We start from the raw sequence: 23,219 nt of genomic DNA on the forward strand, positions 1-23,219 counted from the left end.
AGTATACCATAGAAGATGGAACTTAACATGATCCCCTGGATTTCAGTGCTCCAGTTATACACAGGGTTCTGAAAGGAAAAAGGAGACACATCTAGCCACTCTGCAGATGATTTTCTGTGATGTTCAGGAATATGGGAAAACTGGTCTTCCAGCTTACTCCATGTAAAATAGCTGCCCTCTGCCTAATATCCTCTATTATGGGACTTCTTTATTCCTAATAACATCATTATCTGTGTGTAATTACATTTTATCATTGGTACCCTCAACTATAACCAAAAGTCTTTGCAGTCAAGGGCATCATTTGTACCACCCATAACTGTCACAGCATAGACGTTTAATACTTGCTTTTTAAAATTTTTTTAGATATAATTGGCATATTATATTAGTTTCAGGTGTACAACATAATGATTTGATATTTGTATATATTGAGAAATGATCACAAGTCTAGTTAACATCCATCACCATATATATAGCTGTGATGAAAACTTTTAAGATCTACTCTCCTAGCAACTTTCAACTATACAATACAGTATCATTAACTATAGTCACCATGCTATATGCTACACCCCCATAACAATTTTTTAAAAGATTTATTTTTATATGGGCCATTTTTTAAAAGTTTTTATTGAATTTGTTACAACACTGCTTCTGTTTTGGTCTTTTGGCCGCCAACTACATGGGATCTTAGCTCCCCAACCAGGGATTGAAACCACACCCTCTCACTGAAAGGCAAAGTCTTAACCAGTGGACCACCAGGGAGGTCCCCCTATAACTTATTTTATAGCTGGAAGTTTGTACTTCTTAACTCTTTACCCATTTTGCCCAATACCACCCTCCCCCGACTCCCTGATACTGGCAACCACCAGCCTATTCTCTGTGACCAGGAGCTCAGTTTCATTTGTTTGTTTAATTCCACATATAAACAAGATCGTATAGTATTTGTCTTTCTTTGTCTGATTTATTTCACTTAGCATAATACACTCAAGGTCCGTTCATGTTGTTGCAAATGGCAAGATTTCTTACTTTTTATGACTGAATAATATTCCATTGTATATATACAGTGCATTTGCATTATCCATTCATCCTTGGATGGATCCTTAGGCTGTTGTAAATAATGCTGCAATGAACATGGGGGTGTAGAAAGTTTTTCAAGTTAATGTTTTTATTTTATTAGGATAAATACCCAGAACCAGAATTGCTGGATATGGTAATTTAATTTTTAAGCTTTTGAAGAACCTTCATACTGTTTTCCATAGTGACTGCACTAATTTCCATTACACCATCAGTGCACTAGGGTTCCCTTCTCTCCACATCTTAGTCAACACTTGATATTTCTTGTCTTTTTGATAATATCCATGTTGACAGGTATGAGGTGATACCTTGTGGGTTTGATTTGCATTTCCTTGATGATGTTGGGCACCCTCTCATGTGCCTGTTGACAATTTGTACGTCTTTTCTGGAAAAATGTCTATTCAGATCCTCTGCCCATTTTTTTTTTTTTTTGTACGTGGGCCTCTCACTGTTGTGGCCTCTCCCATTGCAGAGCACAGGCTCCGGATGCACAGGCTCAGTGGCCATGGCTCACAGGCCCAGCCACTCCACAGCATGTGGGATCTTCCCGGACCGGGGCACGAACCCACGTCCCCTGCATCGGCAGGCGGACTCTCAACCACTGTGCCACCAGGGAAGCCCATGTATCATCTTTGATGAAGTGTCTATTCACATCTTTTCCCCATTTTTGTGCTGTGTTGTTGGTTTCATTTATTATTGAGTTTTGATAAACTTCCTTTACTAGATATGATTTTCAAAAATTTACCACTGTCTCTGGTTTGTCTTTTCAGTCTTTTAACAGTGTTTTTTGAATTTTGGTGAAGTCCAATTTTTTTGTTTGTTCTTTTGTGGATCATGAAAAAAGTCAGTAGTTCATATGTGTGTGAGTCTATTTCTGGACACTCTGTTCTATTTCAATGATTACTTTTCTGTCTTTATGCTAATAACACACTGTCTTGATTACTGTAGCTTTATAACAAAGTCTTAAAATCATGTAGGTAGCATTATTCCTATAACTATTGATTTTTTGCCAAACTTAAAAGACAATTCAGTGGAGAAAGAAGTCTTTTCAACAAATGTTGCTAGAACAGTTGTATACACATATGTAAAAAAGGATCTTCAACACAACATATACAAAAATTGAAAAAATGAATCATATTTAAATGTAAAACCTGAAATTATAAAACTTCTAGAAGAAAACATAACAGATATTTTTACTTTGGGCTATGCAAAGATTTATTAGATATAAACCCAGAAGAAGTTTTGGTAAAACCAACAGAAGTTCTTTATGCAGAAGGAAAATTATATAGTCCAGAAACTTGGATCTACATTTAAAAAAGAAGAGCATGAAGAAAGAATAAATGAAGGTGTAAATTATTTTATTTTGAATTGATGCAAAAGATACCTACTTGTTTAAAGAAATAATGTAATTCTGTATTGGATATTTATATCATATAGCTAAGGGAAATGAATAGCAGCAGTGTCACAAAAGATGGGAGAGAAGAATTAAGAATATTCTGTTATAAATTGCCTGCACTACACACGAAGCAGTAAAGTGTTATTTGATGGTGGATTTCTATTAGTTAAAAATGTATATTGTAAACCTTAGGGAAACTATTAAAACAGTTTTTTTAAGTATAAATGATACATCAAGAGAAGAAATAAAATTGAATCATATAGGGCTTCCCTGGTGGCGCAGTGGTTGAGAGTCCACCTGCCGATGCAGGGGACATGGGTTCATGCCCTGGTCCGGGAAGATACCACATGCCGCGGAGTGGCTGGGCCCGTGAGCCATGGCTGCTGAGCCTGTGAGACCAGAGCCTGTGGTACACAAGGGGAGAGGCCATAACAGTGAGAGGCTTGCGTACAGCAAAAAAAAAAAAAAAAATTGAATCATATAAAATGCTCAATTATACCAAGATAAGGCAAAAAAAGGAGTGGAAAAAAGAAATGTAACAAAGAATAGATGTAACAAATAGAAAACAGTTACCAATTTTATATTTGTCTTTTCTCCTTTTAGTTCTAGCAGTTTTAGCCTTCTGTATTTTGCTGCTTTGTTAGAGACATACATGTTTAGGATTGCTGTTAGAGACATACATGGTTAGGATTATTATGTCTCCTTGGAGAATTGACCCCTTTATCATCATACAGTGCCCTCTTTGTCTCTGATAATCTTCCTTGATATAAATTCTGCTCTGTCTGAAATTAATATAGCTCCCTCTGTTTTTCTTTGCTTGAAAATATCTTTATTCTCTTTGACTTTTGAGGTAATTTCACTGGATATAGAATTCTAGTTTGGCAGGTGTCTTTCTTTTTTTCTTTCAATACTTTAAAGAGTTCATTTCTCTCTTCATGTTTGAGTGGTGTCTGATAAGTCTTCCATACTTCTTATCCTGTTCCTCTGTAGGTGATTCTTTCCTCTAGCTTCATTCAAGATGTTCTCTTTGTCTTAGTTTTCTGCAATTTAAATACGTATGTCTGAGTGGTTGTTCTTGTTGATTATTTTTCTTTTTAATATTTATCCTGTTTGGTGTTCTCTGAGCTTCTTGGATTTGTGGCTTGGTGTCTGCCATTAATTTCAAAAAGTTCTCAGCCATTAATTTTTCAAATATTTCTTCTTCCCATTTTTTCCTACTCTTCCTGGTGTTCTAGTCATGCATATGTTACAACTTTTGGTATTGTCCAGTTCTGAGATGTTCTGTTTGTTTGTTTATTTATTTATTTATTAAGTTCTCTTTCATTTCAGCTTGGGAAGTTCCTATTGACCTATATTCAAGTTCATTGATCCTTTCCTCAGCTGTGTTGAGATTACTTATAAGCCCATCAAGGCATTCTTTGTACCTGTTACAGTTGCCATGATTTCTACTATTTCTTTTTTATGCTTTCTAATAATATCCACCTCTCTAACATTACCTATGTGGTATTGTATGTTGTCATTTTTTTCCCATTAGAGCCCTTGACATATTAATTATAGTTATTTTAAATCCCCTGTCTAGGAATTCCTACATATGTGTCAAATCTGAACCTGGTTCTGATGCTTATGTTAAAAAAAATCAGGGTGCAATACACTTCATATAGTGTTATTTTTAATGTAAATAGGGGTGATAATAAGAAAATATTTTCTTATTTGCCTGTGTATTCATAAAGGGACATAGGAAGAGTATAGTGGAAAATATTTTTCCCACCTATTTTCATTTTTTTCTGTACTACATCTTCTGACAGGTATCAACTCAGTACCTTCCATAGATGAAATTAATGAAACATGTAAATGTACTGTATGATAAAAATATAAATAAGAAATAGTGTCTTGACTTCTACTTCTCATTTAAGATGCTTTCCTTTTTTCTCTTGTCCAAACTTCTCTTGCCCTTTACAAATACTGAGACATATTTTAGTTGTGGGACATGTTTATTTAGATTATGACTGGCAAGGCAGATCAAGACTTGAGCTTCTTTCTTTAATAATTACTGTCATATCAATTATGATAACATTCAACCTCTCCACAAATTAGTTAGCAAGATAGGATTTTAAACTTATGACTGTCTATAATATTTTTGATATACCTTTATGTTATCCTGTGGCTCCTTTGTGGAGGTGTTGGACAAACCATGTGGCTCTGTGCTGTTCACCATGGCTATCATTGTGAGGCTCATACACACACGCTGTGACATTACTATAACATTACAGAGGAGCAGTAAGAGAGCAATTCCATAACGAATGGAACAAAAATTTGGAACTGGAATGTAGAACAGAAAGTATCCATCATTAACACATCTGAGGTAAAAACATAATTTAACTTTAGGAAGTGCCACTTAGAAATTTGGACCCCTATATATTAATTAAAATTTTATTGTACTAACTGGCTTTTGAGAAGTTATGACACAATAAGAAGATGTGGGACTGATCTTATAATTTCATACCCCCTAAAATATAATCCCTAATAGAATGTCCCAGAAAATTGAGCCAGTCCTTGAAGTATTTTGGCTCATGTCTATTTTAAAGGGACCATTTACAAATACCCTGAGTTACTCTTGGAAGTAAGTCCCCTGAACAACAAAAAAGACCTTCCCTCAAGTAAACTGCTTTATTCTCAAAACTTATATGATTCGTCTGGTTGAGGAAATCATATGTGCACACTGCAGAGAAAAACAGCACTTAAAAAAAAGTAATGTATTTGAAGTAGTTTCAAGCTAGAGTAATCAGTGTAGGGTTGGTGTAAGGCCAGACAAATTCATCAATAGGAGAAAGTAGGGAGTCCAGAAAGAGAGGAGTATAAATAATCATATGCTTCTGAATAAATACACTAATGCAAATCAATGGAGGCAAGTACAGTCTTTTCAACAAATGGCACTTTCTCAAGAGAAATAAAAATATGTGTCTACAAAAGGCTTGTACTGAAATGTTTATAGCAGCTTTATTCAAAATAGCTGGATATTTGGAATGGATGAACATACCATGGTATATTAATACAATGGATATTACTCAGAAATGCAAAGTAAGGAAACACTGATACACTCAACAATCTGGATGAATCTCAACAAAAATACGGTCAGCTGAAGAAGCTAGACACCAGAGTGCATACTGTTTTCATGCATACTATTTCTATGAATTTCAAAAATGGACAAAATTAATTTATGTGGCTAGATATTACAATAACAATTCCCTCTTGGTGAGGAGGGCAAAAGGACATGAAGGGACTTTAATGTAGTTTTCTATGAGTCTTGTTTGTAAGTTTATACATTTTTCAAAACACATCTAAGATTATCCAACAGCAACAACAACCACAACCACAACTGGCACTGGGAGAGGAACCAAGATGGCGGAGTAGAAGGATGTGCTCTCACTCCCTCTTGTGAGAACACCAGAATCACAACTAGTTGCTGGACAGTCATTGATAGGAACTCAGCAAAAAAAATACCCCACATCCAAAGACAAAGGAGAAGCCACAATGAGATGGTAGGAGGGGCACAATCACAGTAAAATCGAATTGCATAACTGCTGGATGGTTAACCCACAAACTAGAGAACACTTACACCACAGAAGTCCACCCACTGGAGTGAAGGTTCTGAGCCCCACATCAGGCTTCCCAACCTGGGGGTCCGGCAATGGGAGGAGGAATTCCTAGAGAATCATACTTTGAAGGCTAGTGGGATTTGACTGCAGGAATTCAACAGGACTGGGGGGAAAAGAGACTCCACTCTTGGAGGGCACACACAAAGTAGTGTGCACCTTGGGACCCAGGGGAAGTAGCAGTGACCCCGGGAAGAATGAACCAGAGCTACCTGCTAGTGTTGGAGGGTTTCCTGCAGAAGCAGGGGGTGGCTGTGGCTCACCGTATGGGAAAAGGACACTGGCAGCAGAAGTTCTGGGAAGTACTCCTTGGTGCGAGCCCTGCCAGAGTCTGCCATTAGCCCCACCAAAGAGCCCAGGTAGGCTCTAGTGTTGGGTTGCCTCAGGCCAAACAACCAACAGGGAGGGAACCCGCCCCACCCATCAACAGTCAAGCAGATTAAACTTTTACCGAGCACTGCCACCAGAGCAACAACAAGCTCTACCCACCACCAGTCCCTCCCATCAGGAAACTTGCACAAGCCTCTTAGATAGCCTCATCCACCACAGGGAAGACAGCAGAAGCAAGAAGAACAATCCTGCAGCCTGTGGAACAAAAACCTCATTCACAGAAAGACAGACAAGGTGAAAAGGCAGAGGGCTATGTACCAGATGAAGGAACAAGATAAAACCCCAGAAACACAACTAAATGAAGTGGAGATAGGCAACCTTCCCGAAAAAGAATTCAGAATAATGATAATGGAGATGATCCAGAACCTCGGAAAAAGAATGGAGGCAAAGATTGAGAAGATGCAAGAAATGTTTAACAAAGACCTAGAAGAATTAAAGAAGAAACAAACAGAGACGAACAATACAATAACTGAAATGAAAACTACACTAGAAGGAATTAATAGCAGAATAACTGAGGCAGAAGAACGGATAAGTGACCTGGAAGACAGAATGGTGGAATTCACTGCTGTGGAAGAGAATAAAGAAAAAAGAATAAAAAGAAATGAAGACAGCCTAAGAGACCACCGGGACAACAATAAATGCAACAACATTTGCATTATAGGGGTACCAGAAGGAGGAGAGAGAGAGAAAGGACCAGAGAAAATATTTGAAGAGATTATAGTTGAAAACTTCCCTAACATGGGAAAGGAAATAGCTACCCAAGTCCAGGAAGCACAGCGAGTCCCATACTGGATAAAGCCAAGGAGAAACACGCCAAGACACATAGTAATCAAATTGGCAAAAATTAAACACAAAGAAAAATTATTGAAAGCAGCAAGGGAAAAGCAACAAATAACATACAAGGGAACTCCCACAAGGTTAACAGCTGATTTCTCAGCAGAAACTTTACAAGCCAGAAGGGAGTGGCATGGTATACTTAAAGTAATGAAAAGAAGAACCTACAACCAAGATTACTCTACCCAGCAAGGATCTCATTCAGATTCAATGGAGAAATCAAAAGCTTTACAGACAAGCAAAAGCTAAGAGAATTCAGCACCACCAAACCAGCTCTACAACAAATGCTAAAGGAACTTCTCTAAGTGGGAAACACAAGAGAAGAAAAGGATCTACAAAAACAAACCCAAAACAATTAAGAAAATGGTCATAGGAACATACATATCAATAATTACCTTAAAGGTGAATGGATTAAATGCTCCACCCAAAAGACACAGGCTTGCTGAATGGATATAAATAGAAGACCCATTTATAAGCTGTCTACAAGAGACCCACTTCAGACCTAAGGGACACATTCAGACTGAAAGTGAGGGGATGGAAAAAGATATCCCATGCAAATGGAAATCAAAAGAAAGCTGGAGTAACAATACTCATATCAGATAAAGTAGACTATAAAATAAAGAATGTTACAAGAGGAAAGGAAGGACACTACATAGTGATCAAGGGATCAATCCAAGAAGAAGATATAACAATTATAAGTATATATACACCCAACATAGGAGTACCTCAATACATAAGACTCTAAAGCCTTACTAACAGCTCTAAAAGAGGAAATTGACAGTAACACAATAATAGTGGGGGACTTTAACACCTCACTTACACCAATGGACAGATCATTCAAAATGAAAACAAACAAGGAAACAGAAGCTTTAAATGACACAATAGACTAGATAGATTTAATTGATATTGATAGGACATTCCATCCAAAAACAGCAGATTACACTTTCTTCTCAAGTGTGCATGGAACATTCTCCAGGATAGATCACATCGTGGGTCATAAATCAAGTCTCAGTAAATTTAAGAAAACTGAAATCATATCAAGCATCTTTTCTGACCACAAAGCTATGAGATTAGAAATCAATTACAGGGAAAAAAAAAACAACCACATGGAGGCTAAACAATACATTACTAAATAACCAAGAGATCACTGAAGAAATCAAAGAGGAAATCAAAAAATACCTAGAGAAAAATGACAATGAAAATACGACGATCCAAAACCTACGGGATGCGGCAAAAGCAGTTCTAACAGGGAAGTTTACAGCTATACAAGCCTACTTCAAGAAACAAGAAAAATCTCAAATAATCTAACCTTCCACCTAAAGGAACTAGAGAAAGAAGAACAAACAAAACCCAAAGCTACCAGAAAGGAAGAAATCATAAAGATCAGAACAGAAATAAATGAAATAGGAACAAAGAAAACAATAGCAAAGATCAATAAAATTAAAAGCTGTTTCTTTGAGAAGATAAAGAAAATTGATAAACCATTAGCCAGAGTCATCAAGATAAAGAGGGAGAGGACTCAAATCAATAAAATTAGAAATGACAAAGGAGACATTACAACAGACACTGCAGAAATAACATCCTAAGAGACTACGATGAGCAACTCTATGCCAACAAAATGGACAACCTGGACGAAGTGGACAAATTCTTAGAAAGGTATAACCTTCCAAGACTGAACCAAGAAGAAATAGAAAATATAAACAGAGCAATCACAAGCACTGAAATTGAAACTGTGATTAAAAATCTTCCAACAAACAAAAGTCTAGGACCAGACGGCTTCACAGGTGAATTCTATCAAACATTTAGAGAAGAGCTAACACCCATCCTTCTCAAACTCTTCCAAAAAATTGCAGAGGAAGGAACACTCCCAAACTCATTCTATGAGGCCACTATTACCCTGATACCAAAACCAGACAAAGATACTACAAAAAAGGAAAATTACAGACCAATATCACTGATGAATATAGATGCAAAAATCCTCAACAAAATACTAGCAAACAGAATCCAGCAACACATTAAAAGGATCATACACCATGATCAAGTGGGATTTATCCCAGGGATGCAAGGATTCTTCAATATGCGCAAATCAATCAATGTGATACACCATATTAACAAATTGAAGAAGAAAAAGCATATGATCCTCTCAAGAGATGCAGAAACAACTTTTGACAAAATTCAACACACATTTATGATAAAAACTCTCCAGAAAGTGGGCATAGAGGGAACCTACTTCAACATAATAAAGGCCATATATGACAAACCCACAGCAACCATCATTCTCAATGGTGAAAAACTGAAAACATTTCCTCTAAGATCAGGAACAAGACAAGGATGTCCACTCTCACTATTATTCAACATAGTTTTGGAAGTCCTAGCCATCGCAATCAGAGAAGAAAAATAAATAAAATGAATACAAATTGGAAAACAAGAAGTAAAACTGTCAGTGTTTGCAGATGACATGATACTATACATAGAGAAACCTAAAAATGCCACCAGAAAACTACTAGAGCTAATCAATGAATTTGGTAACGTTGCAGGAAACAAAATTAATGCACAGAAATCTCTTGCATTCCTATACACTAATGATGAAAAATCTGAAAGAGAAATTAAGGAAACACTCCCATTTACCATTGCAACAAAAAGAATAAAATACCTAGGAATAAACCTACCTAGGGAGACAAAAGACCTGTAGGCAGAAAACTATAAGACAATGATGAAAGAAATTAAAGATGATACCAACAGATGGAGAGATATACCATGTTCTTGGATTGGAAGAATCAATATTGTGAAAATGACTGTACTACACAAAGCAATCTACAGATGCACTGCAATCCCTATCAAATTACCAATGGCATTTTTTACAGAACTAGAACAAAAAAATCTTAAAATTTGTATGGAGACACAGAAGACCCCAAATAGCCAAAGCAATCTTGAGGGAAAAAAACGGAGCTGGAATAATCAGACTTCCTGACTTCAGACTATACTACAAAGCTACAGTAATCAAGACAATAGGGTACTGGCACATAAACAGAAACACAGATCAATGGAACAAGATAGAAATCCCAGAGGTAAACCCACACACCTATGGTCAACTAATCTATGACTAAGGAGGCAAGGATATACAATGGAGAAAAGACAGTCTCTTCAATAAGTGGTGCTGAGAAAACTGGACAGCTACATGTAAAAGAATGAAATTAGAACACTGCCTAACACCATACACAAAAATAGACTCAAAATGGATTCGAGACCTAAATGTAAGACTGGACACTATAACACTCTTAAAGGAAGACATAGGAAGAACACTCTTTGACATAAATCACAGCAAGATCTTTTTTGATCCACCTCCTAGAGTAATGGAAATAAAAACAAAAATAAACAAATGGGACCTAATGAAACTTCAAAGCTTTTTCACAGCAAAGGAAACCATAAATAAGACGAAAGACAACCCTCAGAATGGGAGAAAATATTTGCAAACAAATCAATGGACAAAGGATTAATCTCCAAAATATATAAACAGCTCATGCAGCTCAATATTAACTATACAAACAACCCAATCCAAAAATGGGCAGAAGACCTAAATAGACATATCTCCAAAGAAGACATACAGATGGCCAAGAAGCACATGAAAATCTGCTCAACATCACTAATTATCAAAGAAATGCAAATCAAAACTACAATGAGGTATCACCTCACACCAGTTAGAATGGGTATCATCAGAAAATCTACAAACAACAAAAGTTGGAGAGGGTGTGGAGCAAAGGGAACCCTGTTGCACTGTTGGTGGGAATGTAAATTGATACAGCCACTACAGAGAACATTATGGAGGGTCCTTAAAAAACTAAATATAGAATTACCATATGATCCAGGAATCCCACTACTGGGAATATACCCAGAGAAAGCCATAATTCAAAAAGACACATACACCCCAATTTCATTGAAGCACTATTTACAATAGCCATATCATGGAAGCAACCTAAATGCCCATCAACAGATTAACAGCTAAAGAAGATGTGGCACATATATACAATGGAATATTAGTCAGCCATAAAAAAGGAACGAAATTGAGTCATTTGTTGAGACCTGGATGCATCTAGAGATTATCATGCAGAATGAATTAAGTCAGAAAGAGAAAAACAGATATCATATATTAACGCATGTATGTGGAACCTAGAAAAATGGTACAGATGAACCGGTTTGCAGGGCAGAAGTTGAGACACAGATGTAGAGAACAAATATATGGACACCAAGGGGGGAAAGCCACAGGGGGGTGGGGATGGTGGTGTGCTGAATTGGGCAATTGGGATTGACATGTATACATCGATCTGTATAAAACTGATGACTAATAAGAACCTGCTGTATAAAAAAATAAATAAAATGAAATTCAAAAATTAAAAAAAAACACATCTAAATATACACCTAAGATCCATATTTTATTTTATATCATTATACCTCAGTAAATATTAAAATATTCAATAATGGTGTTCTGAAAACTGGACAGTCACATGCAAAGCAATGTAACTCAACCACTATCCTACACTATATACAAAAATTAACTCAAAATGGATTGAAGACAAACTTAAGACATGGAAACATAAAACTTCTAGAAGAAAATATAGGTGGTAAGTTCCTTGACATATGCCTTGGCGATGATTTTTTGAATATGACACTAAAAGCAAAAGCAATGAAAGCAAAAGAAAGAGCACTATATCAAACTAAAAGACTTCTGCAGAGCAAAGGAAATTATCAACAAAATGAAAGGGAAACCTACTGAATGGGAGAAGATATTTGCAAATCATAAATCTGATAAGGGGTTTGCACACAAAATATAAAAAAAACTCATACAATTAAACAGTGAAAAACAAAGAAAAAATCCGATTAAGAAATGGGCAGAAGAACTGAATAGACATTTTCCAAAGAAGACATGCATATGGTCAAGAGGTATATGAAAAGATGTTCAACATCACTCATCATTACAGAAAGGCAAATCAAACCCATAATGGGATAGCAACTTATACCTGTTAAAATAGCTATTATCAAAAAGGCAAGAAATAAGTGTTGGAAAGGAGGTGAAGAAAAGGAACTGTGTACTGTTGGTGGGTATATAAATTGTGGCAGCCACTCTGAAAAACAATATGGCAGTTCCTTAAAAAAATAAAAATAGAAGTAACGTACAAAGATAGCCTCATCCATCAGAGGGCAGACAGCAGAAGCAAGAACAACAATCCTGCAGCCTGTGGAATGAAAATCACATTCACAGAAAGGGAGACAAGATGAAAAGGCAGAGGGCTATGTACCAGATGAAGGAACAAGATAAAACCCCAGAAAAACACCTAAATGAAGTGGAGATAGGCACCCTTCCAGAAAAAGAATTCAGAATAATGATACTGAAGATGATCCAGGACCTCAGAAAATGAATGGAGGCAAAGATCGAGAAGATGCAAGAAATGTTTAACAAAGACCTAGAAGAATTAAAGAATAAGCACCTGGAAGAATTAAAGAACAAACAAACAGAGATGAACAATACAATAACTGAAATGAAAAATACAGTAGAAGGAATCAATAGCAGAATAACTGAAGCAGAAAAAAGGATCAGTGACCTGGAAGACACAATGGTGGAATTCACAGCTGTGGAACAGAATAAAGAAAAAAATGAAAAGAAGTGAAGACAGTCTAAGAGACCTCTGGGACAACATTAAATGCACCAATATTTGCATCGTAGGAGTCCCAGAAGAAGAGAGAGGGAAAGGACCCAAGAAAATATTTGAAGAGATTATAGTTGAAAACTTCCCTAACATGGGAAAGGAAATAGCCACCTAAGTCCAGGGAGCACAGAGAGTCCCATACAGGATAAACCCAAGGAGAAACACATCAAGACACATAGTAATCAAACTGACAAAAATTAAAGACAAATTATTAAAAGCAACAAGGAAAAAATAACAAATAATATACAAGGGACCTCCCATAAGGTTAACAGCTGATTTCTCAGCAGAAACTCTACAAGTCAGAAGGGAGTGGCACAATATATTTAAAACGATGAAATCAAAAGCTTCACAGAGAAGCAAAAGCTAAGAGAATTCAGCACTACCAAACCAGCCCTACAACAAATGCTAAAGGAACTTCTCTAAGTGGGAAACACAAGAGAAGAAAAGGATCTACAAAAACAAACCCAAAACAATTAAGAAAATGGTCATAGGAACATACATATCAATAATTACCTTAAAGGTGAACGGATTAAATGCTCCACCCAAAAGACACAGGCTCGCTGAATGGATACAAAAACAAGACCCATATATATGCTGTCTACAAGAGACCCACTTCAGATCTAGGGAAACATACAGTTTGAAAGTGAGGGGATGGAAAAAGATATTCCATGCAAATGGAAATCAAAAGAAAGCTGGAGTAGCAATACTCATATCAGATAAAATAGACTTTAAAATAAAGAATGTTACAAGAGGAAAGGAAGGACACTACATAGTGATCAAGGGATCAATCCAAGCAGACGATATAACAATTATAAATATATATGCACCCAACATAGGAGGACCTCAATACATAAGGCAGATACTAACAGCTCTAAAAGAGGAAACTGACAGTAACACAATAATAGTGGGGGACTTTAACACCTCACTTACACCAATGGACAGATCATTCAAAATGAAAATAAATAAGGAAACAGAAGCTTTAAATGACTCAATAGACCAGATAGATTTAATTGATATTGATAGGACATTCCAACCAAAAACTGCAGATTATACTTTCCTCTCAAGTGCACATGGAACATTCTCCAGGATAGATCACATTGTGGGTCATAAATCAAGTCTCAGTAAATTTAAGAAAACTGAAATCATATCAAGCATCTTTTCTGACCACAAAGCTATGAGATTAGAAATCAATTACAGGGAAAAAAAACACAACCACATGGAGGCTAACAATACGTTACTAAATAACCAAGTGATCACTGAAGAAATCAAAGAGGAAATCAAAAAATACCTAGAGAAAAATGACAATGAAAACACGACGATCCAAAACCTACGGGATGCGGTAAAAGCAGTTCTAAGAGGGAAGTTTACAGCTATACAAGCCTACCTCAAGAAAAAAGAAAAATCTCAAATAATCTAACCTTCTACCTAAAGGAACTAGAGAAAGAAGAACAAACAAAACCCAAAGTTACCAGGAGGGAAGAAATCATAAAGATCAGAGCAGAAATAAATGAAATAGAAACAAAGAAAACAATAGCAAAGATCAATAAAACTAAAAGCTGGTTCTTTGAGAAGATAAACAAAATTGACAAACCTTTAGCCAGAGTCATCAAGAGGGAGAGGACTGAAATCAATAAAATTAGAAATGAAAAAGGAGAAGTTACAACAGACACCGCAGAAATACAAAGCATCCTAAGAGACTACTACAAGCAACTCTATGCCAATAAAATGGACAACCTGGAAGAAATGGACAAATTCTTAGAAAGGTATAACCTTCCAAGACTGAACCAGGAAGAAATAGAAAATATGAACAGACCAATCACAAGTAATGAAATTGAAACTGTGATTAAAAATCTTCCAACAAACAAAAGTCCAGGACCAGATGGCTTCACAGGTGAATTCTATCAAACATTTAGAGAAGCGGTAACACCCATTCTTCTCAAACTCTTCTAAAAAATTGCAAAGGGAGGAACACTCCCAAACTCATTCTACAAGGCCACCATCACCCTGATACCAAAACCAGACAAAGATACTACAAAAAAAGAAAATTACAGGCCAATACCACTGATGAGATGAATATAGATGCAAAAATCCTCAACAACATACTAGTAAACAGAATCCAACAACACATTACACCAGGAAGTGGGCCTAGAGGGAAGCTACCTCAACATAATAAAGGCCATATATGACAAACCCACAAGAAACATCATTCTCAGTGGTGAAAAACTGAAAGCATTTCCTCTAAGATCAGGAACAAGACAAGGATGTACACTCTTGCCACTCTTATTCAACATAGTTTTAGAAGTCCTAGCCAGGAAATCAGATATTAAAAATAAATAAAAGGAATACAAATTGGAAAAGAAGAAGTAAAACTGTTTGCAGATGACACTGTTTGCAGATGACAGGATATCTATACATAGATAATCCTAAAGATGCCACCAGAAAACTACTAGAGCTAATCAATGAATTTGGTGAACTTGCAAGATACAAAATTAATGCACAGAAATCTCTTGCATTCCTATACACTAACATAGAAAGATCAGAAAGTGAAATTAAGAAAACAATCCCATTCACCACTGCAACAAAAAGAATAAAATACCTAGGAAAAAACCTTCCTAAGGAGGTAAAAAACCTGTACTCAGAAAACTATAAGACACTGATGAAAGAAATCAGATGACAGCAACAGATGGAGAGATATACCATGTTCTTGCATTGGAAGAATCAATATTGTGAAAATGATTATACTACCCAAAGCAATCTAAAGATTCAACGCAATCTTTATCAAGGTACCAATGGCATTTTTTTTTTTTTTTTTTACAGAACTAGAGCAAAAAAATCTTAAAATCTGTATGAAGACACAAAAGACCCTGAATAGCCAAAGCAATCCTGCGGGGAAAAAACGGAGCTGGAGGAATCAGACTCCCTGACTTCAGGCTATACTACAAAGCTACAGTAATCAAGACAATATGGTACTGGCACAAAAACAGAAATATAGATTAATGGAACAGGATAGAAAGCCCAGAGATAAATCCACGCACCTATGTTCAACTAATCTATGATAAAGGAAGCAAGGATATACAATGGAGAAAAGACATTCTCTTCAGTAAGTGGTGCTGGGAAAACTGGACAGCCAAATGTAGAAGAATGAAATTAGAATACTCCGTAACACCGTACACAAAAATAAACTCAAAATGGATTAAAGACCTAAACGTAAGACCGAACTCTATAAAATTAGAGGAAAACATGGGAAGAACACTCTTTGACGTAAATCACAGCAAGATCTTTTTTGACCCACCTCCTAGAGTAATGGAAATACAAACAAAAATTTAAAAATGGAACCTAAGGAAACTAAAAGCTACTGTATGGCAAAGGAAACTATAAACAGGACAAAAAGACAACCCTCAGGAGAAAATACTTGCAAACAAATCAACAGACAAAGGATTAACCTCCAAAATATATAAACAGCTCATGCAGCTCAATATTAAAAAAAAACCCAGTCAAAAAATGGGCAGAAGACCTAAATAGACATTTCTCCAAAGAAGACCAAGAGGCACATGAAAAGCTGCTCAGCATCACTAATCATTGGAGAAATGCAAATCAAAACTACAATGAGGTATCACCTCACACCAGTCAGAATGGCCATCATCAAAAACTCTACAAACAATAAAATGCTGGAGAGGGTGTGCAGAAAAGGGAACCCTCTTGCACTGTCTTTTGGAATGTAAATGATACAGCCACTATGGAGAACAGTATGGAGGTTCTTTAAAAAACTAAAAGTAGAATTACCATATGATCCAACAATCCCACTACTGGGCATATACCCAGAGAAAACCATAATTCAAAAAGACGCATGCACCCCAATGTTCACCGCAGCACTATTTACAATAGTCAGGTCATGGAAGCAACCTAAATGCCCAGGACCTAGACACTGTCATACAGAGTGAAGTAAGTCAGAAAGAGAATAACATATATTGTATATTAACACATATATGTGGAATCTAGAAAAATGGTACAGATGGACTGGTTTGCAAGGCAGAAATAGAGACAAAGATGTAGAGAACAAATGTATGGACACAAGGAGGGAACGTGGAAGGTGGGGGGGGTGTTGGTGGGATGAATTGGGAGATTGGGATTGACATGTATACACTAATATGTATAAAATAGATAACTAATAAGAACCTGCTGTATTAAAAAAATAAAATTTAATTTAAAAAATTAAAATTAAATTACAGAAAAGAAAAAAAAAACTACTGTATGATCCAGCAATTCCATTTCTGGGTACTTATTCAAGGAAAATGAAAACACTAACTTGAAAATGTATCTATACTCCCATGTATATTGCAGCATTGTTTACAATAACCAAGATATGGAAACAACCTAAGTATCTACTGATGGATGGATAAAGAAAATGTGGTTATATATATGATGGAAGATTATTAAGCCTTATAAAAGAATAAAATTCTTTTAATTGAAGTATAGTTGATTTATAATATTATTTTAGTTTCAGGTATACATCACAGTAATTCAGTATTTTAAAATTATACTCCTTTTAAAGTTTTTACAAAATAATGGCCATACTTCCTTGTACTGTACAACATATCCTTGTTGCTTATTTTATACCTGGTAGTTTGTATCTCTTAATCTCCTGACACTATCTGGCTCCTTCCCCGCTTCCCTCTTCCCACTGGGTAACCACTAGTTTGTTCTCTATATCTGTGAGTCTGTTTCTGTTTTGTTATATTCATTAATTTGTTTTATTCTCTAGATTCCATATAAAGTGGTAATATAGAATATTTGTCTTTGTCTGACATATTTCACTAAGCATAATACCCTTTAGGTCCATCCATGTTGTTACAAATGGCAGAATTTGATGTTTTAATGGATGAATAATATTCCATTGTACATATATACTACATCTTCTTTATCCATTCATCTGTTGATGGGCACTTAGTTTGCCTCCATATCTTTGTGATTGTAAATAATGCTGCTATGAACATTGGGTACATGTATCTTTTTGAATTTGTGTTTTTATTTAAAAAGAATGAAATCTTGCCATTTGGAATAACATGGATGGACCTCAAGGACATTAACACTAAGTTAAATAGGTCAGACAGAGAAAGACAAATACTGTATGATCTCTCTTATATGTGGAATCTTAAAAAAAAAAGAAATCAAGCTCGTATATACAGAGAACAGATTAGTGGTTGCCAGCAGTGAGGGGGGTGGTACAAAAGATGGGTTAAGGAGGTACAAAGAAAGAAAGGACAGAAGGAGGGAAGAAAGGAAGGAAGAAAGAAAAAAATCTGTAGGAAATTATGTGGTTTAATGTCTAAGTTATAAATATGTTCCAGCAAAGTATGTGCCAATTAGATTTCTAGAAATTATAACTTAAATTAAGTAGAATTTGTTATTGTGGGTTGAACTTGTTATAACTCAAACAACTGCTATGGGATGTGTGGTAAGCAGAATAATGGCCCCACACACACCAAAAACATTTGTGTAGAGAGAGAAACTACGATGACATGTCAGATTGTCATAGATCCAAAAGCACATTTGCTGGCCAGCCTGAAAGAAAAGAGGAGTGAACCTACATTGTTACAACCCAATGAAGGTTATATTGTCTGTGGTTGGTATAAAGAAATAAATTTGACTTTTAAATATTGACGCTCTATCCAGCTAGCTAGTCAAAGTTAGTGTTTGTTTCTAAAAGTTCATCTGCTAATTTGAGGAGGTCTTCTATGTAGGGTGTGTGCAAATAATGACGATTTTATTTCTTCTTTTCCTATCCTCCTGTCTTTAATTGGTGGTCTCACTGGATCAGAAGCACCAGTGTATTATTGATTGCATCAAGCATCCTGGTTTTATGCCATTGCTCCTGATTTACACAGAGTGATTCTAATGTGTCTACATTTTGGATAATGTTTGTTGAAGTTTCTGTTGTAGATTTGCTGTATGAAGTGTATTCGTTTTCTATTCCTGTGCAAAAAAATTTCACAAACTTAATGGCTTAAAACAACACATATTTATTAGCTCGTAGTTCTGTAGGTCAGAAGTTTTAGCATGATGTGGTTGGATATTCCACTCCTGGTCTCAAAGGCCAATAGCAAGGGATCAGCCAACATGGGTTCTAAGGAAGGATCTACTTCCAAGCTCATTCAGGCTATTGGAAGAATTCAGTTTTCCATGGTTGTAGTACAAAGGTTGCCATTTTCCTGCTGGCTGTCAGCTAAGAGCTGCTAGTTTTAAAAGGCTGTGCACATTCCTTCTCACATGGCCCCCTCCATCCCCAAAGCCAGCAGGGTAGAATCTCTCTTATGTTGAATCCCTCTCATGCTTTGAACCTAACTGCTCTCTGACCTCAAGACCCAGATTTAAAGAGCTCTCATGATTAGATCAGTCCTACCTGGATAATTTCCCTATTTTAATATCAGCTGATTAGGGACCATGATTAGATCTGCAAAATCCCTTCAAGCAGCACCTAGGTTAGTGTTTGCTTAAAAAACTGGAGGAAGGTATATATATACCAAGAGCCAGGATCTTGTGGGCAGGCTTAGAATTCTACCCACTTCAGTTCACCATCTGGTCCCGGAAGATCCATGCTCATCCCATATGCAAAACATACTCACCCCATTCCCAAGGTTCCTAAGGGTCTCATCTCATTATAGCAACAACTCAAGTCCAAAGCCTCATCAAAATCTCATTAGCTCAAATTTCCAAAATCTCATGATCCAAATCATCTAAAACAGGTGTGGATGAGGCTTCTAAAAGTAAACCACCCTCGTTGCAGTATCTATCTGTGGACTTCTGAAACTAAGGACACAAGTTACATGCCCCCCAAACTTCCACTGTACAGTGGTGGGACAGGCACAGAATAACTGATACACACATTCTAGTTCCAAAGGGTAAGAATGGAGAGTAAAAAGGAATCATTGATCCATAAGAGTTTTGAATTTCAGCTAGACAAATGTTGGATCTTTCTCAAGGCATGGGAATAATCCCTGTGGCTCTTGGCTCTGTCCTCTGAGCTCTCTGCTTTGTCCTTTGCACTTTGGTTCCACCCAAGAGTGCAAAGGGGCCATCTTAGAGTTCTGTCCATCACATATTCCTAGTTACCTAATAGTGTTCATTGGGAATGAATGTTAATTTCATAAAGATATTTTTGTATATCTATTGAGATCATACAGTTTTTCTCTAATTTGTGTTGAATGACAGTTATCTACTTTCTAATATAAAATTATTCTTCCTTTCCTAGGTTAAGCTGGACTTAGTGTTCATGATTTTTAAAACTGTTTTTATAAATTCTTCAATTTGTTTTGCTAATATTTTATTAGGATTTTTGTAACTTTTTAACGTACTGTTAATTTTGCTTTTATATATTTGAGGCTATTTTATTTTATTTTTTCAGTAATCTCATTGAATTGAATTTTATATCATTATCCATTTTTGAAGAACTGTTTGAAACAATAGTAAAAGATTTTAAACAAATTAGATAAATCAATAATTAGTTAAATAAATTATAATATATTCATACCAAATTCATATGCAACTCTAAAAAATGATGAGGAAGCTCTTTAGGTACAAATGTGGGATACTATTTAGATATATTAAGTGAAAAGAGAAACATTAGTGCCCGGAAAATAGGTTTTCTGGACTGATTCCCTTTGTAAACAGATAAGAATATTAGATAAAATATATTTAAAATAACATTTCATTGAAAGTGTGGATGATCTGTCAGGAAAGATGGAATATTCAGGCCAAAGATTTTGTGAAGACAGTCTTCAGGGCATAAACTGATCGCTGAAGGAAGATATTACCCTGAAGATATTTGATCTCAGGGGTTTTTCTGGATTCCCAGGGAATGGGGACAACAGGAGTCAGACACCAAAGCCCTGGCAGTGGAAAGGTCTAGTAAGAGACCCCTTCCCTAAACGTTTAGATACCAAAGACTTACTGAGGCAGTGAAGGGTAAATACACTGCCTCCTAACTTTCCAGGGAGACAGGCAAAAATTTTTGCCCTGTTTGAACCTTGGAACTGGGCAGAAGGAAGAAAAGAATGCCTCAGAAATTTAATCATTACCGAGCCCTTCCTTTCATTTTAAACTCACTGGCCTTGGGTCATCTGAAAAACATCTCAAACCACGCATGTACACACATGCACCAAGATGACTTGCTCCAAAGCTTTCTAAACAACTTAATCCTCACCATGTATGGAGGAGGGCTTGTCATGGTCACTTAGGGGTGCCCTTTTGTGTTTTGTTTTCCTCTACGTTGCTCCAGGAAGAACATGCTTTACTTCTAAATAAGTCTTGAATTAAAGAAATCATAGGAAATTAGAAAAGAATATAGAAAAAGAATATATATATATGTGCATATGTATATTTATGTGTAATATATATATGTGTATAACTGAGTCACTTTGCTGTACAGCAGAAATCAGCACAACATTGTAAATCAAGTACACTTCAATAAAAAATTTAAAAATCAAACCATTGTAAAGCAATTATACTCCAATAGAGATGTAAAAAATAAATAAAGAAATTAAAATTTTAAAAAAATCACAAGGGGTGTTCTAAAGTGCTTGGCACTGAGTAACGGTAAGATACTACATGTCAAACTCATGGAAAGTTAGAGCAAATTGTACACTCCTAAACATATTTATCAGAAAAGAAGAGAGAACTCAAAGACTTGGAAAATGAACAAAGGGACAAACCCAAAGAACCTAAAAGGGAGGAAATGTTAAGCATAAAGGCAGAAATCAATTATATATATATATGTATATATCCTTATGTCTTATACATGTTTATATCTTTTATATGTTCATGTATAAATTTGAATATAGATTCAAATTCAAAGGAACAATATAAAAATATCAAAATTGATACAAGAAATATAAAATTTAATAGCCCACTAACATTTATATAAACTGAAAGAGTATGCAATATGTTGCCCACCCTCTCTTCTAGAATTTTGTCGCCTATGACATGGACCTAACACTAACCTGATAGCAGTAATTCCTTACTGTTTTTTCCCTGCCCTGCTTGAGATAAACAGTTAGTCTAAAAAAATATTCTGTAAATATCCACCTGTTGATATACAAGGGTGCAGTGACTCAAGAACGTTCATCCTGCCTCACTTGCATCCATGGATCTGTCTCTTTCTCCTTGAGATAAAACCAAAATAGTGCACCTCTTTCTGATAGTCTGCACCAAGTTATAAACTGACAAGTGTATAAGAATCAAAATAACAAAGTGTGAACAATCTAGATACAAGGATTCTTTTATTTAGGGTTTTTCTAATGGAAAACCATAGCAGGACTCTTTTTTTTTTTTTTTTCTTTCACCTCCTTTCCTGAACATTTCTAAGACCCCATACATACTTTTATGGGCAAAAGCCTCTCACATGGAATCTATGGTGTCATATTTGAGAAGGAGAAAACCTATGTGACAGAACAGAGAATAATTTCTACCTTTCCTGGGAGGGACCTGGTTATCCATTTACATAAGGGTGTTCCGGTTGTTTCTCTTCCAGCTGAAGGGTTTGTTCTCTATCCACTGCAAGTGCAAAACACACTGATGTCAGCATAACTCAGGGAGGAACTGAGCAAAATCCATCTAGTACTCCTTTCTGATTTAAAACATTAATCCAACGGAAATTTGCTTGTCATACCAGTACCCTTCCAACTCTGTCACGTTCTTGCTTTCACATTTCATTTTTATGATACATGTGTTGATTACTAAATACACAGAAAACCTGAAAACTATAGAAAACAAACAGATCCTGCCAAACTATAATTCTAAATCCAGTGAAGATATCCCTCAAAAGTGAAAAAGAAGTAAAACTGTCACTGTTTGCAGATGACATGATACTATAGAGAATCCTAAAGCTGCTACCAGAAAACTACTAGAGCTAATCAGTGAATTTGGTAAAGTAGCAGGATACAAAATTAATGCACAGAAATCTCTTGCATTCCTATACACTAATGATGAAATATCTGAAAGTGAATTTAAGAAAACACTCCCATTTACCATTGCAACAAAAAGAATAAAATACCTAGGAATAAACCTACCTAGGGAGACGAAAGACATGTATGCAGAAAACTATAAGACACTGATTAAAGAAATTAAAGATGATACAAACAGATGGAGAGATATATCATGTTCTTGGAATTGGAACAC

The 23,219-nt window shown here is 35.9% G+C and overlaps 1 protein-coding gene across 1 annotated transcript in view; it reads right to left on the minus strand.

The window, feature by feature from the left end:
- The window catches only part of SLC17A1 (solute carrier family 17 member 1), a 48,711-nt gene extending 26,167 nt beyond the window's left edge, over positions 1-22,544 (minus strand). Inside the window, 3 exon segments of the mRNA XM_007471216.1 lie at positions 2-68; positions 4,614-4,786; positions 22,511-22,544. Coding sequence (XP_007471278.1) covers positions 2-68; positions 4,614-4,786; positions 22,511-22,544 — 274 coding nt within the window.
- Between the last annotated feature and the right edge of the window lie 675 nt (positions 22,545-23,219).

Source organism: Lipotes vexillifer, unplaced genomic scaffold, assembly GCF_000442215.2.
Source record: "Lipotes vexillifer unplaced genomic scaffold, Lipotes_vexillifer_v1.1 scaffold56, whole genome shotgun sequence".
Lineage (NCBI taxonomy): Eukaryota > Metazoa > Chordata > Mammalia > Artiodactyla > Lipotidae > Lipotes > Lipotes vexillifer.